At 50.0% G+C, this 18,138-nt stretch overlaps 1 protein-coding gene across 1 annotated transcript; it reads right to left on the bottom strand.

The window, feature by feature from the left end:
* Nucleotides 1-9,721: 9,721 nt before the first annotated feature.
* SPINK1 (serine peptidase inhibitor Kazal type 1) lies at nucleotides 9,722-14,853 on the bottom strand. The gene is made up of 4 exons (XM_075068302.1): nucleotides 14,799-14,853; nucleotides 13,375-13,415; nucleotides 12,643-12,752; nucleotides 9,722-9,767 (listed from the first exon to the last, which is right to left on the bottom strand). Exons 1-4 carry the CDS (start codon nucleotides 14,851-14,853, stop codon nucleotides 9,722-9,724), a joined length of 252 nt encoding a protein of 83 aa, XP_074924403.1.
* Nucleotides 14,854-18,138: the final 3,285 nt, after the last annotated feature.

Raw genomic sequence — 18,138 nt, 5'->3', positions numbered from 1 at the left:
GAGAAGAGAGGAGAGGAGAGGAGAGGAGAAGCAATTCACACCTAGATGATGGCTCAACCGGAGGAACTTGTAGCGAACTAGCTGGTAGAAAAATGTTCCCCTCAGTGTACTTACTGCCATCCCTCTCGCAGGGCCTGATCCAAAACCTACTGGAGTCAATGGAAAAACTCCTGTGGATTTCAGCAGACTCTGGGTCAGATCTTTATGCCACCTAGCTTCCATCTGCAACCCTAGTGCACACACTGACCCAAACTAGAATGCACACTCTTCCTGAGGAACGAATGCTATCTTCTCCCTTCCCTGGGCTGGATGGCACTTTAGGACCCAGAGCCATTAGCGCGCTCTGATTAATGGAGCAGAAATACTTCTGTTTGTACCTAAGAGTGATGTTTATGTTCGGGACGTGCCTCTTGTAAAGACGGCATCTCTGCCCAGTGTGGCTTTGGGATGCATTAGTTTAATTTAGCAATAAAGCTGGATCATTTCAGCAGCACTATAGACCCAGCCTGGGGATAGAGGGGCTATATTCTATCATGCTATGGCTGGCATTAAAAGAGCTCTTAGGTCCTGCCTTGGGTCAGCAGCCCCTCTCTGGGGTTCTATATTGTGTCTTCCAGGGACGTGCCTAATTCTTTTTTGTGCTATATTTTTCAAAGCAAATACTTCAGCTCTCGCTCTCTCTTAAGTGTCTGCAATCGAGCTCTGCTGCTCATCCTTACAATAACAAACCATTGTTCATGTTTTGATACAGGAAATGATATCCAATTGTCAACTTCCCAGGAGTTCTGATCAACGGGGCGGGAAGGAAATGGTGCTTTTCAGCATGAAGAGTACCTGTGGCTGCTAAATGCTGATCCCAGAATGCTCAGTGTCCATGGTAATGTACAAAGCAGAATGAATCCAGCTTAGTTTTCAGGCACCATGTTGAGCTTACAAGTGCTGGCACTCCCCCAGACTCTTGTTCTGTCTTGCATGCTGCATGAGTCTGACACGGGAGTGATGGACATAAAACACAGGCAGAAATGTTGGCAGAGCTGATTTTCTGTCTGCCTTGGCTTCAGAGCAGCGAGGATGCGCCAGCCTCCCAGAGAAGGTTATTTCGTTTTTGGACAGAGAAATGGAGTTGACAAAGATCCCCAAGCCTTCACTGGAATCTGATACAAACACACTCCTGAGCAGAGATATTAGCAAGGGCCATAGTGCAGCTTGGATCTCACACCACTTCAGACAGCAGACCTGCCCCATTCCTCATCCAGACTGTCATTCTGTTCAATTGCTCTCTGATGCTGTGTGCGATCCAGACCTCCAACCCTTTCACACTGTGTGCTAATACCAGCCTCTGAAAAACCCACACCTTTTCCAATGCAAGGTAGCTTTTGACATTGTTCACAGACTGCAGATAATGGGCCAGATTCATTTCTCATGTAACCCAAGAGTTGGCCACAGATTTTCTTTCTCTCCAACGATACGGATGCAAACCGGACACAGTTACAGAGGTATAATGGGGCTTATGCTGTGATAGTTTATTTGTTTGTTTATTTATTTGTTTATTTGCCAGGGATGTGTTTTGCACAGGATGTTTTTATCAGTGGTTAGATGAAGTGGAACTATTTGCAAATGCTTCTTATCCTGCATTCTTGCATTTCAAAGGGACGGTGCCTGGGAGACAACGGGTGTTGTAGGCTCCCAATCCTGGGAGTTAAGTTGGTGTCATAAACAGATAAGTAAGAGTTAATAGAACCGAAGTACTTCATATCTCTTTTGCCTATAAAGGGTTAACAAGTTCAGTAAGCCTGGCTGTCACCTGACCGGAGGACCAATCAGGGGACAGGATACTTTCAAATCTGGAGGGAGGGAAGTTTCTGTGGGTGCTGTTAGAATTTGGCTGTTGTTCTCTCTGGGTTCTGAGAGTGACCAGACGTGCAACCAGGTTTCTCTCCAATCTCTCCGATACAGGCTCTTATCAGTTCAGAATAGTGAGTACTAGATAGATAAGGCGAGTTAGGCTTATGTTTGTTTTTGTATTGCAAATGTGCATTTGGCTGGAAGGAGTTTAATTGTGTATTTGGCTGGAAGGATTTTAATTTGTACTTGAATACTTAGGCTGGAGGTATTCCAGTGTCTATAGCTGAAAGACCCTGTATATATTTTCCATCTTAAATTTACAAAGATAATTTTTACTGTTTTCTCTCTTTAATTAAAAGCTTTTCTTGTTTAAGAACCTGATTGTTTTTATTCTGGTGAGACCCCAGGGGACGGGGTCTGGATTCACCAGGGAATTGGTGGGGAGAAAAGAGGGAAGGGGGAGAGAAAGGCTAATTTCTCTCTGTATAAGGATTACTGTCTCTCTCAGGGAGAGTTGGCAGGGGGAGAGAGAAGGTAGGGGAAGGTGAATTTTCCTCTCTGGTTAAGATTCAAGGAGTTTGAATCACAGTGATCTTCCAGGGTAACCCAGGGAGGGGAAGCCTGGGAGAGGCAACGGTGGGGGAAAGGGTTTACTTTCCTTGTGTTAAGATCCAGAGAGTCTGGGTCTTGGGGGTCCCCGGGCGGTTTTGGGGGACCAGAGTGTACCAGGCACTGGAATTCCTGGTTGGTGGCAGCGCTACAGGTTCTAAGCTGGTAATTGAGCTTAGAGGAATTCATGCTGGTACCTCATCTCTTGGACGCTAAGGTTCAGATTGGGGAATTATACCATGACAGTCGGTATTTCCATCTAAGGGCGGAGGGAAATTTCCATTGATTTAGCTATGCCAGGGCAAACTGCTAATACAGACATGAGCTGTTCTGGTGTCACTTACCAGGGCAAAAAGAACAGGAGTACTTGTGGCACCTTAGAGACTAACACATTTATTTGGGCATAAGCTTTCGTGGGCTAAGCCCACGTCATCGGCTGTAAGTCACCAGGGTAAGTTATTGTGCTCTCTAGGTTGGCTCTAAGCTGGGTTAGGTGATATAGTGGTTCAGTTGCTGGGAGTCTGTCTATACTAGCGCGTCCACTCTGGACAGTACAGCTGGGACTGGACATGAGATGGCAACCAGAGGAGGAGGAAAGAGAAAATGCCCAGTGTATACACTGCCTGAGCGGGAAATGTATTTCGTACCTTTGCTGTGTGAGTTTGGCTGGACTTGCTGGCCTCAATTTCTACCAAGTTTAACTTCAGACAACTGGTGTGAAGTCCACAAAATGAAATTCACTAAAGACAAGTGCAAAGTACTACATGTAGGAAGGAAAAATCGAATGCTGAAAGGAAGCTGGGTGTTACAGTGGATCACAAATTGAATATGAGTTTACACTGTGATGCTATTGTGAAAAAACCCTCAATATCATTCCGGGGTGTAGTAAGAGGAGGGTTGTCTGTAAGCCCTGGAAGGTAATTATTCTGCGCTACTTGGTGCCGGTGAGGCCCCAGCTGGAGTTCCATTTCTTTGCCTGCTTTCTAAGCTGGTTTTTGTTAGAGCTGTTCAGAAAATGGAATTGTCGTTCTACAGGAAATGCTGACGGTACAGAACTTTCTGTCATTCCGAGTTAGAACGAGAAGCTGAGATTTCACATTTTTCCATGAAACGAAAATTGAAAAAATTTCAGTGCATGACCATTGAAAAGCTTTGTTTCGTTAAAGTAAAAAATTTCCTTTTGATAATGTCAAAACATTGTGCAGTCATATGTATTATTTGTACTGTCAGATCTAATATCATTTGAAATCGATAGCTTAAACAAGCCTAAAGGAAATGAATCGAAATGAGAAAGTGGAAACTAACTGTTCACACTTTCCTGTAGAAAATTTAATCAAAATTGATGTGGTCTCACAAAACAGATTTTGACAAAACTGCATTTTCTGTCAACATTTTGTTTTGGACCAGGTCTAGTTTCGATTTAGTCTCTTACAGCGAATGGAAGAGATAACTCACATGAAGCAGAGCATGGGCCTGGGGGCTGGGCTGGGACGGCTGCAGAAATATCTGGGGAAGGGCTTGTTTAGTTTCAAAGTCAGAAAACTAGAACCTTGCGCCAGGTGAAATGGTTGACTTGGATACAGCCCAGCCAGATGCCTGATGTTGGCCCAGGAGACAGACAGTTGCTCTCTATGGGGAAGAGTCTTCAGTCTTTGCTCAGGCTGAGTAGCAGTGCTAGGCACCCTGCACCCACAGTCCCTGCCTCGAAGAACCTTTAGGACAGACAATGTCTGGAAGAGAAGGGCTCTGATCTCCCCATTTCACAGACCAGGCACTGAAGGAGTAACCGAGTTGCCCAAGGTGCTGGTGGCAGAGCCAGATGAATCCCACAGTTACACTCCATGACAATCTGTCCCCTTGCGTTACAGTTCCTTCCTGCTGGACGACCCATGCAGGGCTCCTCCATCAAGCCTTCGCCCTCAGTCCAGCCCTGCTGTGCCCTGCAAAGCCAGGATGGCAAAGAAGGCTGCCCTGGTGAGACTGGACAGAGGCGCATACTCCGCCTTGTCCCTATGTAGCTGCTGCAGAGCAAGGAACTGTCCAGCCTGCCGCGAGAGCGAGGGTGGCCCTGTCTCTTTGCAGCTAGTGCCCACGTCACACTGTGTTCCCCCCGCCACAGGGCACTTGGTCTGACTGTGCCGTGCTGGAATGAATGAGCCGTTTTCACCCTGATTGGTTAAAACAGTGTAATCTGCGAATGATTCACATTTCCATATAGCGCCTTTTACCTAGTCACTCCGCCCACCCCTGAAATGCAGCAGCTGTTTAACGGCCCACTCAGCGAAGGGAAGTGCTGCGGCCAAAAAAAACCACAGGAAGAATTCAGTGCAGCTGCCTGCTGGTGTATCCTAGTCCTGGGAGCAGCACTGCACAGCCAGGGCTCACCTACGGAGCAAAACTCCCCGCACCAGTGCAAACTGTCACCCCCTGCAGATCGGTGGCTCTTGCAGCCTGTTGCTCCTCCCCTCGCCCCAGAGGAACAAAGGAGGTGCGAAGGCCAGGAGAAAGTCAGCACCCATCTGGGACTACACAGCGGAGTGGCTGGCTTTTGTAGAGGTAGCAGACCTGCAGAGCGGAGGGAGGGGTCTCTGCAGCTCCTCGCGCCCACCCTGCAGGCCCCGGAGCCAGCTCCAGTAACTCTTTCCACTGAGCAGGGGTCAACAAGCTGCCTGCTGCTCCTTCATCTGTCTGGCTGCTCCAGCCCCTGGAGGGGTGGCCTGGCCTCCTCGAGTCAGCTCTGGCCTTTCTCCAACACCAGTGGCCTTTCCTCCCTCAGGACCCTGTACCCTGGTTCCCTTAGAAGCGAGCATATGGCAGGAGTGAATCTAGCCCATCCTTGGCACCCTGATTTCTGAGTGAGGGAGGAAGCGCTGCTGCAACGAACCTCTCGTTCGCAATGCTTGCATTCAGCTCTTCTGCAGTCTGAGCCCTTCTGATCCCAGAGCAGGGTCCTGGGGCAGGCTCCGCATTTCTCTGAGCAAGTTCTTTCCCTAGCAGAGTCCCGAATGAGGCAATGCAGCCAACCGAGAGACCTCTGCCTGTCAACTCCTCCACTATGCTTAATTACATCTCCTCGCTTACACGGGCGCCACAGCACCCTTTGCCTCTCTTATTTAGCTGACTGGCTGAACAATCCGAAAAGCTGTGGGAGGGGAGCAGTGGCAGAGAGGCTGAACAGTGTTCCTTCTCGCACATTGACAAGCTCTGTTTCCCCACCTAACTGAGTCATTTAAAATGCATTCATAGCTCCCCTGGACAATAATTTTGGGAAGTGCTACCCTTGGAACTCCAGATGAAAGGCTGCAGCTCCTCAGACAAAAACAGAAGCCATTTGCCACCTTCCTTAAAGTACAATTTTGTTCTTTCCCCCCATTTAGTGTGTCAGATTGCTGGTGATGTGAACAGCATTAGAGTGACTTGGAAAAACTAACTGATAGCTCAGAAAAGCAAACCTGGCTCCTAGCAGAGTGCAGACATGGAAGCAATTACTAATGAGTTCCTATGAAAGGCCCTGAACCAGGGAAAACATTTGAAAGGGCTCCCTTTTGTCTAGCTCAGGCTTGAGGGGCATGAGCAGCCGTGGCACAGATGTACTTCAGTTAAGGACTAGATCAATGTGTAATTCACAAGGCTGAATTAGAGATGAAGGAAGCTGGTTTCTGGGGTAATTCTCCAGTGAGTGAAATTCACCCCCGCGTGGAAGGCCACCTGTACACCCTGTAAAAGTCATATGAAGAGCTCCAAACAGAGTTTACAGGACCAATGGACCACTTACAAGCTCTCATTGGGGCTTAATCCAAACTGAAGAGGTGCACAGGTCTAGTGCTGGCTCTGCACAGGGGTGAAATCACCTAGACTGGAGTAGAGACAACTTCCGTTCCCCAAAGGCTTGCTATATTTTTCATCTACATTGAAATTCCAGAGTGCCCCACTTACGCTGGCGCTTACCTCTTTTCCCATACTACATGAATGCATCTGGGACCTCGCAGCCTGGGTTCCTCTGGGTTGTGTTGAGCAAGAATCCATCATTCGCAGTAGATTGAAACCCTGAGTAGACATAGCACTGAGCATGCCTTTACTCTCCAGGGACCTGATGTTTGCCACACTGGCTCAGCCCCTTCATAAACAGTCAGATACTCTGGTTAGAGGTGGATGATGCTGTCTGGACAGGACATCGGCTGACCAATGTTTAGCATGCCAGAGAAGGCATCGGTTTGCATTCTAGAGTACCACACAGATTCCTAAAGGTGGGAGCCGTCTCGTGTTGGTGCAAAGCCTTAGGTCTGGTCGACACTAATTTAGCTCAACCCAGCTACGTCTCGAAGGGGTGTGAAAATTCCACCCCCTTGAGTGATGTTGTTAAGCCAGCTCCTGGTGTAGACCGTGGTAGGTCAATAGAAGAATTTTTCCATCTACCTGGCTGCCATGTCCCGGAGAGGTGGATTACGTGCGCTGATGGAGAACCCCTCCCATCGGCGTAGCTAGTGTCTACACGGAAGTGCTGTAGTGTTTCAGGTGTACAGAAGCCCTTAGACATGGTCACCAGTGCAATGAAGATGCAGAGCAGTGAACTGTGAGAGGGCATGGCTGCCTCTTCCATTGACTTCCTTGTCATGTCCTGGACTTCGGGATCTACGCACTCAAAACATTTCTTATCATGCAGTAAGAATAAAAACTGCAGCAAACCGAGGGATTTTGAGTGTCTTGCTCCCTTAACAACACCCCATTAGACATATAATAACCCCTTTTAGCCAAGGCTCTCAAAGCTATTTACAAGCCCCACCATTAATAAGCCCCTGTGAGGCTGCTATTGTCCTTATATCCGTGTTATCGCTGAGCAAACAGAGGTTATGTGACTTTCCCGCAGTCACACAATGACTCTGTGGCAGATCTGGGAGAAGAACCCAGGAGTTGTCACCCCACCCCACCCCCTCTGTGCCATCTGGACATGTTTTGAGTTTCATTGTCTTCAGAGCTTTTGTTGGGGTTTCAAAACCATTCTCTGGAACTAGCATTTTCCAAGGGAAATGTAGTTAAGGACAGAATGAAATGAGTGCTGGCAGCACTGAAGCACACATGGGTTACTCAAGGAACAGAAGGTTTGTTTTGCAGCTAACTCCTGCCCAGCATACAAATGAAAAGCTAGTCAGGGCAGGAGCAGCTCAGAACTCGGCTTTCGCCAGCTACTAGCGCAGTTCAAGCCCCAGAGGTAGCAAAGCTTGTTCTAAAGTTGCACCTGGGTTTTGCCTGGTTCTAAAATTGCCAGGACTAATTAGCTGGTAAAATCTAAACTGCTCCACCAGCTCCCCTAACTGGATGAGCAAAAGTGAGCCCAGCAGCTTCAAAGCCTTTGCGAGCCCAGGACATTGGACTAGTCCGAATTAAAGACAGAAGTGTCAATTCTACCAGGTGCCTCAGTCAGCTAGTTTTCAAGGCGTCAGTGCAGCTTGGACGCTAGCACCTCTTAATAGTAACGAAAAATCATAATCCTTTTTCCTCTTGCCAGTCACATCAGAGTGCAGTTTCTCTCTGACCACAGGGCAAACTGTGGTACTTATATGGCCTCTGTTACCACAAGCTCTGACCACCTTACAGTCTTCAGTGCATTTTTCCTCCTAATGCCTCTGTGATACAGGGACGTGCTATGTTAATGGCACAGAGAGACTAAGTGACTTTGCCCAAGGTCACACAACGACAGGGGCTGTATGGCAGGGAATTGAATTCTGATCTTGCGAGTTCTGGGCCAGTGCTCTAACCACATGGCATCCTGCCTCTTCATGTCACAGGCTTGGAGAATGCTGGGTAAATAATGGTTGGGGTCTGGCAGCTCCGTTTCCCCCTGCATGTCAGACCTCTCTGGGCTCTCCCTATACAAGTGCAGCCCTCCTAAGCCCACTGATCCTGCTGCCAATAGGGCAGAACCTTGCCTCTGTGCTAGGCCCTGGCAGCTCCACTTTCTGTGTTAGGCTCCAAGCCTGCGGTCGGATCCCTGTGCCTGACGTCCGTGCGTGTGCACCAGTCTGTCCATGTGGCACAAGGGCCTGCCCAGATGGCCCCAGCTGTGGCATGGGGCCTGCCTGTGTTTGCCAGCACCGCAGGCTTGGAGAGGGGAAGCTAGGAATGTAATTAAGGGTTGTGGCTAATGACATTTTTTAAGCAGGGTGCAGCACAGAAGGAAGCAACCAGCATCAGTGCACAGTCAGGAGGATGACGCCTGGCTCACCTGAGAAACGGAAATGAGTGGGGCTGAAAGTGGAGGCACCCTATTTCGATTGTACCAAGGCAATTGCAAGACACCTCGTGTTGATTTCCCCCAAATTTCTATTTAAATCACTGCAGTGCAAATCCTCGATTGCACCCCCCTTTAAGCGCTAAAGTCTCCAGCTGCAGATCCTGGAATGTTTCCAGCCCCACAGAAAACAGGCAGTTTTTAAACGCAACTTCTAACTCTGGCCCCCAAAATGCTGTGGTCCAACAGCGGCCCCTAGCGGCTGCCCACAACCCAGCCCCTCTGTCAGAGCTTTCAATGCCCCGCCACGCACTAGAGGGTCAAAGCGGAGGTCTGGATTGAAATGCTGATCAGGGGGGTGAAATTCATCCGTGGGCAGGGACCAGCCGAAGTCACCCAGTTCAGTGTCTGGGCTCAGCAGTGTCCCAGTGCCGAGGTGGCCAGTAGGGGTTACGAGGCAGGACAAAGGAGGCAATTTGTTTCTGCTGAGTTAAGCTGAGGGCTGCAGAAGAACCAACCACTCACTGAAGTTTGCAGGAGCTGCAGGTGAACAATCAGGCTATTAGCTCTTGGCTCAGGCAGGCACAGTGTAGAAGCTGATTCATTACTGAGGAGGCCAGTCTTGCCTCTTCCTAGTAGAGCGCCCAGGTTAAAATGCATGGGCCTGATCCCAACCTTTGACACACCAACTCAAAATCAGGGGGGATATTCTACACTTTTACTGCGGTTAGTGAGATCAGAATCGGCTCTTTTGAATGCTAGGCCGGTTATTTCTTCCCCAGTGAGTGGGGGGAGATTCTCTAATAATTTTGCTGACTCCTTGTTAGATTTCCCCGTATCCCAAACCAAAGGTCACACTCATGCCTTGCACCTGGAAAAAAGGAGCCGTACAAGTGGCTGCGATGCGGTCAGGTTTATTGAACGGGGAAGCAGGACGGTGGAGTGGCAGCTGTGTGCGTCTTCATCAGGAATTGTCACACACCCACTTCTGCTCTTCTCTGCCTGGATTTGAGCAGAGGCCGAAAGTGCACGAGGCACTCAGCACATTCCTCTCCTCTTTATGCGAATATTAGTTTGCCTTTTCCTGAAAAGACAGGTTAAACATCTCAGGGCAGCTCGAAAGGCCCTGGCAGGGAAGACTCTCGGACTCCAGGGAGAAACTTTAGGTTGAACATAATAATTAAAATGTAATTTTAAAATTACACACAGTCATAGGCTGATCGCATGTCTTCTCGGCAGGCAGTTCTGGGTGGGGAGGGGGTTACTAGGGACATGAGTTAATTAATTCCTGTAAACCTCAGAGCTGATACTTTCTGACATCTCTTGTCAGAATAAATGACTTCATTGTTGCAAAGCAGACATCAGACACCTGCTGGTAATCAAGGACCTGCAGCTCCTGCCTAGCTAAAGCTGAGCTGGCGCTGCGATGCTCTGGACAGGGGTTTCACATGCAAACACGCCCCACTTCATCTCATTCCCATTTGCACCTGCCCCACGTGACTCTTCATGGCTATTTTAATGCCACAAGCAGGGAAAATGTAAATATGCACATGTGAAAAAATAACAGCTTTGCTCAGCTGTGGGCCCACCTGACTCCAAATTGGGTCCATTTTCTCTTGAAAGACTCGTGCTCATCACCTTGGGAAGCCAGGGATGCATAGAAATACCAAAGAACAACGACAAACAGTCTCAAGCAAGTGTGGGTTTTTATGACTATTTTGCACCCCAATAACAGCAAAATAATGAAATGACACCAGTGAGACACCAGTACAAGTGAGATGAGAACTGGGCCCTTTACCAGTGACTATTCCACTAACCAGTTCCGCACCCCCAGCTATTCCTCACCCACACCTCAGTTCTGGCCTTCAGCACTCCTGCTATGCGGCTGCTGGACCCCTGTCTCACATACAGCTCTGCCAGTGCCCCACAATCTTACCTTGCAGCCCACTTGCTATTCTCGCCCTGGGCTCCCCTCCTCCCCGACTCACAGAGCTCTGCCAATGCCCCTCAGTCCTGACTCTCAGCTCCCTATTCCTGCAAACCTTGAGACGTTACAGAAACCAAGGACAGGGTTCTTATCTCACCCGTAATGCTGATACGGAGGCATTTTGCTTGGGCTTTGAGGTCTAGATCAACAACCCTGACACACCGTGAGAGTGAAACCACACGGGGTTTTGTTTGAACTTGTGCTCCCGTGGCTCCCTCACTAACAGGACTGGTAACGTCATTTATTTCCCTTTTGTAAAGACACACCCAGCCCATCTTTAGGGGTCCCTGCTGGGCGCACAAGTTAATGGGCCTCTGAGAAAAATGCTGCAGGTCCAGCACCCTGTCGCTGCAAAACACAGGCCAGTGTCATTCTGGTTCCCATCAACTGCTCCAGCTTCCCTGAATCCAGTTCCTTCCACCAGGGATTCTCCCCATCTTTCCTTTCCAGCCCCAGGTGCCCCTGCTCCCCTTTGAGCCTCACCCCAAGCCCCCTGAAGTCAGTGAACAGACTCATTTATCTCCTTGGGACCAGGCTCTCTGTTCCTCGGACCATCGCCTCCCCTTTTCCGGCAGCCCACCCCTTCCCATATCTCCTCCTTCCTTTGCTCCTGACCCCTCCGCCTCACTTGACCCTCTTTGAATCTCACTTGAAAACCCTCCTCCTCTCTTCACTCTGGAACCGGCTCTTGGCCCAGCCCTTAGTGATGCTGCGGATTCAGGATACTACACAATCCTTTCCCTGACATGTATCATATCATCTAGCAGTCACCTGAGACCTACAGAAGTGGAGATGGGTGTTGTCTTTAGACAAATCTGTGCTATAGCAAACCCTGTGACAGCTGGACACCGCGATCTAGGACAGCATGGTCAGAGTAGCTGCTCACTGAATCTCAGAGGGATGTGGTGGGGGCCCCAGGACAGCTGGGTCACTGATCCTGGTTCCCTAACTAAGGCCTCATCCACTGGTGCATTCTTGAACCTATTTTGTACTCCCGTCTCCTTAGAAACCCCCCTCTTTGGCCTTCAGATATGAGGAAGTCCCTGTAGAGCGGACTACTGGGGATGGTCAAGGCCACCCAAGTCTTTTCCATCTCACCTTCCTATGGGACAAATTCTGCCACCAGTTCCACCAGTGGCAATCAGGAGGATCTCTGCTGGAAACAGAAGATGGGCCTAGGAGTCTCTTCTTGTTGAATCACAGAAGTTAGTATTGGCGCTCTAGTTAGAGACGCTTGCTACCCCCGCCAATGCAGTGCGGGTTCTCACATGTCTGGTGGGCTAATGGCTGGGTTCAGTTTCCAATCCATCGATGGGATGCACATCACAAGAACTGTCTCCATCTTTATCTGCAGTGGCACTGGCACATACCACAGCAGGCCACGAGGGCTGCAGGCAGCTGGAGTCAGCTAAGTCTTATTTTCTTTGCAGCCGATGTGTTGGAACATCTTGGCTTCACTCCCTTCACACACTGACCTACATGTTCTGATCTGAAATGGGATACCCACAATGCACAGATCCATTAAGGGCCAGCCCCAAAGCCCACTCAAACCAACAGAAGGTTTGCTATTGACTTGGGCGGGCTTCGGATCAGGTCCTAATACGCTTTCACTGGTGCAATGTCTATTGTATTCCCTCCTCAGTCTGTCTGTCTCTAGTCTCTTTGGGGCAGCGACTGTCTTGCTGCCTAGCACGATGTGGTCCCAGGACTCCCAGGTGCTATGACAATACTACAGCTAACAGTAAGCTTGGGACGAGCTGGTGAGGACTGTTCTAGTTTACTCTAGCCTAGTGGAAGACAGCATCAGCAGGGAAGAGGGGAATGGCAAACATTTATCCCCCAAATTGCACCAAGCCGAAAGTCACGGCTTTCGGCATAAACAGGGGACTTAAAGCAGAGCTCCGCTGTAGAAGGCCCATGTGAAAACAGCAATCTTGGAAATATTTGCACTCAAAAGAGTCCAGATACTCACAGGTTCTGAGCACACAACTCACACTCATTGGGATACGTCTCATTGTCGGTGCCACATACAGGATCCAAGATTTTTGGGCAGCCTGGATGTATATAGCTGCCACAATCAGGCTGGGTGAGTAAAGGGGAGTATTAATGTACCTTACATAAGACATTGCTGAAAAGAGCTTCTTGTTGAAGGTGATGCTTTACGCTGGTGAGGAACCACAGAACTGAAAATCTAATGGTCCTGCAGGAGGACGGATGGAAGCTGTATCATACCCTCAATTTTTTCTGCACTTATCCCTTTGTTAGCAGTCCTGGCTTTCTAAGAGCTCCACCTGGAGAGTTCAGAAGCAACGTGGGTAGCTGCCACTGTGCAGGTTCATTCTAACTTTCACTCTGACAATTGGGATCTTAGCTTGGCATTTCAGATGATTAATCAACTCTTCTATACCACTTTTCATCAGAGATCTCACCGCACTTTGCAACGTGAGGTCAGCATCACTATTCTTATTTGACAGGTAGGGAAACTGAAACAGGGAGGGGGGCAAGTGACTTGCCCAAGGTCATCCAGCAGGTCAGTAACAGAGCTGCGGCTAGACCCCAGGTCTTCTGACTGCCACTCCAGTGCATTAGCCACTGGGCAATGCTGCCTCATTGCTTTTAGCAGGATTGGCTTCCCACAACATTGGGACAGAACGGTCTCACCAAAGAAGGGTATGCAGTTACTTTGCGCAGAAGGGGTCTTTACCTCTTTCCCGTTGTCAGAAGCACCATCCGGTTCGGCATTGCCTAAAACACATGGGGGAAAAAGGGAAACTCCTTAGATCAAATAGGCTGCTGGCTTCTCCCAGCCTGTTCTTTGCACAGGTCCAACAGAAGCTCTCCTGCTGCTTCCAGCCACCCCGACCCACTCCTGTGAGGAGGACCTCATTCAGCTTTCCTCTCTGCTCCCCTTCCATGCTACTGTTCTGGGCCAGCCTCTTCCCCCCTCGGCTTCCTTCCTTCTTGATCTCATTCCTGTCCCTGCTCCGCTCACCGGCCCTTTGCCAGCCAGCAGAGCCACCTCCACTCTGCTCCCCCTTTGTCCCCTGACCGAAAATCCACCGCTTTCGCAGCAGGCTCCTGACAGCGACTAGCCCCGTGACCCTGACCTTCCTGGCAGTTCGCTCCAGCTCCACCTGGTGCTGCCAGGGAACAAAAGGAGCTTTGATTGCCCAGAATCGGTTATTAGCCACAGCTGTAAAGTACAGTTTATGAGCCTGACTGTGCTCTCGCCTGCGCAGCTGTCGCTGCTGATCTCAGGAGGCTCAGTGAGAGCAGAATCAGGCCCCGTGATGACGAATGGCTAGTGGCCTCGGAAGCAGGCAAGGAGGGAGTTCCCTCCTTGCTGCTGTAAAGAGACACTGCGCAGCACTGGGTGCCAGATAGGGTGACCAGATGTCTCGATTTTGTAGGGACAGTCCTGATTTTTGGGGTCTTTTTCTCATATAGGCTTCTACTACCCCCAAGCCCCATCCCGATTTTTCACATTTGCTGTCTGGTCACCCTAGTGCCAGATTCTCTGCTGGTGTAAATCCACATTGGCTTTGTCGAAGCCACATCGATTTACACCGGCGCTGAGTTCCCAGCTGGGCTGGGGCAGAGCTGGAGTATTCTGAAATCGAGTAGAGCGGAGGGCCCCTCAGGGACCCATGCAGGGGTTCCAGTGAGCAGGCCCCGCAGAGAGCCCAGCGAGCTCGGGGAGTTGAACTGCTCTGCACGCTGTGCTGGACGGAGCACTGAGTCGGCTAGAGGCTGGGAAATGGCAGTTTGATAGGCAGGGCTGGACTTTCACCCCTGTGGCTATCTGCCTACCACAGCTCAGGGATTGCAATTCAACGCAGCATTGCCCAGCTTCACTTTCAGGCATCCCCGTGTCCCAGGCATAGACTGGCTCACATGCTCGCTGGCTGCAGGCTTCTCGCTTTAGCACTGGACACAGAGCCTGACCCTCCAGCTGTCTGCTGCCATCTCCGAGCAGGGGTCAGGGCTCTCTGCTTTTCCATGCTGAGCACTGAACAGGTCCCCGGATTTCTGGCTGGGTCCCCACCACCTGGTGCCTGCTTGCCTGGCCTTGGCAGTCTGCTTGTCGGACAGTTTAGTGGGAGCCGGAAAATGACCCTTCACACTCACCTGAGCAGCAGCAAAGCCCCACACCGAGGAGCAGGAACAGGCCAGTTGCCTTCATGGCTGTTTATTGTGGACAGAGTCAGAATCTGCCTGTCTCCAGGAGACCCTCTCTCAAGAAGCCCACACAGGGAGCTTTATATCTACCCACTTTACAGCTCTCCAGGCTCTGCCCACTTTGTGTTGTCCCCGCCCAGGCCACTACGGGACTTGGTACCAGCCCAAGGTGTGGCCACAACATTCAAACTGCTAGGAGGACCCTGAGTCACGGCTGGAGCAGTCTGGTGAGTCAGGGCAAAGAGACGTCCAAAGTTAATGTGGATACATCTCAGCTCACAGGCGGTGGGCACAGGTGCGGGACAGCCACATCTTCTTGCAGGAAGGGGGATCCTGGTCCCCCGTGCAAAGCCAGAGCAAAGGGGTTTTGTGCAAGAAACTAACTCGCAGGGGTGGGGCAGGTGGATTCCTGCCCCCTGGCCCAGCCTGGAGCCTGACTGCACCTTCTTGGGGCAGCAGCTGAGCTGGGGCTTGCAATTGGCTTATGGATGCACTTGCCTGCCAGGGGTGAGCTCCATCAGCAGAGCCTGGGGACTAGCCAGCCCGACCTCCAGGCAGATTGATGGGTGCTGCCAAGCTGTGGGAGGGTCACCTGACTGACTGAAGGGAGCCAGCAGGCCTGCAGGTAAGCTCGGCAGCAGGTCACTGGCTGCCCACAGCTACAATCACCCCTGGGCCTGCCTTGTCCTCCCAAGCCTGTTCTTGTCCTGCTCACTCCTGACTCTAGCTCTGACCCTTGACACCGGTTCCTGGAGCCCGACTCCTGCTCCAACAACTAGGCCTCATCACCCATTCATCACCACCGCATCTTGCATATAAACATGGGAAGAAAAGGGAATAGCTCAGCCCTTATGCATTAAAAACTGCATCAGAATGCAACCCAAACCCAGTATTATCCCAATATCCAGCAGAGCTGGAACCACAGTACTGAGTCTAGTGTCGGGTCGTAAGCTGTGAATGAAAGGATGCGCTAAGAACTCCACTGCATTAACCATCTATACTATAGGATCTTGATTTTACTGAGAGATGCCGGAGCCAACAAAACCATTTCTATATTGTTATTAATAATTTGTACTGAAGTAGCACTGAGAAGTCCAAGCCGCAGATCAGGATCCCACTGCACTGGGCGCAGTACAGACACAGAACAAAAAAACGGTCCCTGCCCCAAACAGCTTCCTATCAAAGTCAGACCTGGAGATCACCTTTGGGGTTTCAAACCAAGGAGCTGCTCCTGCAATGCCTCATCCCAATGGCCCCAGCTGCGCTAATCACATGTGTAAAGCGACATGCTTGTCTAAGAGTTTGGAGGATCCAGGCCCAACTAACTCTTGTAGCGGATTTAAAGACCCTTCGATGGACCATTGCTCTGGTCCCGGATGTCAGTTCTCTGTCCCATCCTCTGAGAAGAGGTGATGCCCAACCTTGATAACTGCATTGTAGGAGAAGGAATTGAAGGGACTACATTGTGTGCTCTTGGAGAGGCTGGAAGAGGAGGGGTTTTTAATGCCCTCACAGATATTACAATAGAGGCTGATAGGCAGGACAGACCCCAGCCAGGAGCCCGGAAATAGCTCGCTACAGCTCACTAAGTACATTGTTTCTGTACCCAGACACCCTCTATCTTTTCCCTTCCTGGGGACTTGATATTTGCTGCTACAGCCAATTAAGAACAAAACCTGAACATTTGTGATGAGCCCCCAAAGCAGTTCCCTATCTGAGCAATAACTATGTATGTGTCACCTGATTACTGGTAAGGAAGTAATGAAAACGAGGCCGGTAAATTCCAGGCACAAGATGGGCCAAATCCAATCCAGGTGTAAACCCACAGCGTTGGTGGAGTCATATGAGGACCGGGGCTGGCCCCTTGGGTTTATCTGCTACACGAAGACTCTGCACAAACAATGGTTTGACTGATAAGGGAAATTCCTGGAAAGCCTCCCCCTCTCGCTCACTGCACACCTGTACAGTGCCCAGAGTCAGCAAAAGTGGCTTGGGGATGAGGGCAGGGCAATAAATATGCAAAGTGCGATTTGCTTAGGAAGTTAACAAGAATGTCTCCTCCCCTTTTATCAACACCTCGCCCAGGGATCCCATCTGCTCAGGGCGGTTTCACGTAGGAGCTTAACTAGGCCCTGTCTGGTTTGGAACAGAAGGTCAAATTCTGCTTTCAGTCCCTGCAGTTAGGCATCTTCCATGAATGGAATCACTGGAAATCAAGGATCTCCCCAGCTAAGGCACCATTTCCCAAACACACTCCCCGACACCGCCCCTCCATAGCCCTCTGCCTCAGACTGCCCACCTGCAACCATCCTCAGCAACACGCCCCTCTACTTCTCAGGCGCACCCAAGTTCAGCGGCAACCTCAGATTTCTTAAACAAATGAAGAGACTTTTGCAATAGATGCAGGGATATTGAAAAGACCTCTGCAGCTTGCTGAGATATAGTGAGCTTCTGTGGATGAATGCGATTGGGAGGAGCTGGATGTGAATTACGTGAATATTTCATGTTTATGAACTGGCGTACATTTTATAATGCCCTAGTGTCAGCTGGTTGCAGGAAGATTCCTGCCAGGAGCCTCACTTCTGATACTGTTAGCAGAAAGGAAACACACAAAGAGGCACGAGCACATTGAAATCAGCTATTTGAAAATTCAAATAGTATTTGTGGAAGATTTGCTGTGATATTTGCCCAGTTCTGGTCATAGGGCAACATTTCATGTTAACAGTGGCTGCATTTCTGCCTCTTTGCACAAGGGGGCACTATACAATCACATTGAGTGAATCATATTTTTTTACAATTATTCATAGATTCACAGATTCCAAGGCCTGAAGGAACCACTGGGATCGTCTCATCTGGCCCCCTGTGTAACCCAGGCCAGAGAATGGCCCCAGTGTTATTCCCTTCGAACTAGAGGAGGTCTTGTAAAAACATTCCATAGTTGGCCTAACTGAGTGATAAGTTCTTCACGTTCAGAATGGTCTGGTGATGCCCCTTGTCTGGATTTTTAGTTTTTATACCTGGGACAGGCAGACAGACAGATCTGTATCCAGCCTGGGAAAAAACACTGAGCAGTTAAAGAGCAATTTTCCTCTCGTTGTAAACACAAACGAATCCCCCTGGAGCTGACAAGCTCCATGGAGAGAATTCCATATGGAGCAAGTCCGTTGCTGCTGTCGTCTGGAGCAGCCCCGGTGTGCAGGGCACTAGGTTGCCTCCCGCTCCTCCTCTTCCCTCCTTACAGCCTTTTTCACAGCGCCTCCAAGAGCCGCCCGGAATATCCGAATGTTAC

Source organism: Chelonoidis abingdonii, chromosome 7 (assembly GCF_003597395.2).
Source record: "Chelonoidis abingdonii isolate Lonesome George chromosome 7, CheloAbing_2.0, whole genome shotgun sequence".
NCBI lineage: Eukaryota > Metazoa > Chordata > Testudines > Testudinidae > Chelonoidis > Chelonoidis abingdonii.
The sequence above is the reverse complement of the archived record's forward strand: the minus strand, read 5'-3'. Positions and strand labels throughout refer to the sequence as shown.

What these genes read in the sequence shown, in the direction of transcription:
- SPINK1 (XM_075068302.1), bottom strand. Translation starts at nt 14,853, where the DNA reads ATGAAGGCAACTGGCCTGTTCCTGCTCCTCGGTGTGGGGCTTTGCTGC. An exon ending in CTTCTGACAACGGGAAAGAG is followed by an intron (nt 12,753 to 13,374) that starts GTAAAGACCCCT and finishes TTACTCACCCAG; the next exon opens with CCTGATTGTGGCAGCTATAT. An exon ending in GAGTTGTGTGCTCAGAACCT is followed by an intron (nt 9,768 to 12,642) that starts GTGAGTATCTGG and finishes CTGTCTTTTCAG; the next exon opens with GAAAAGGCAAACTAATATTC.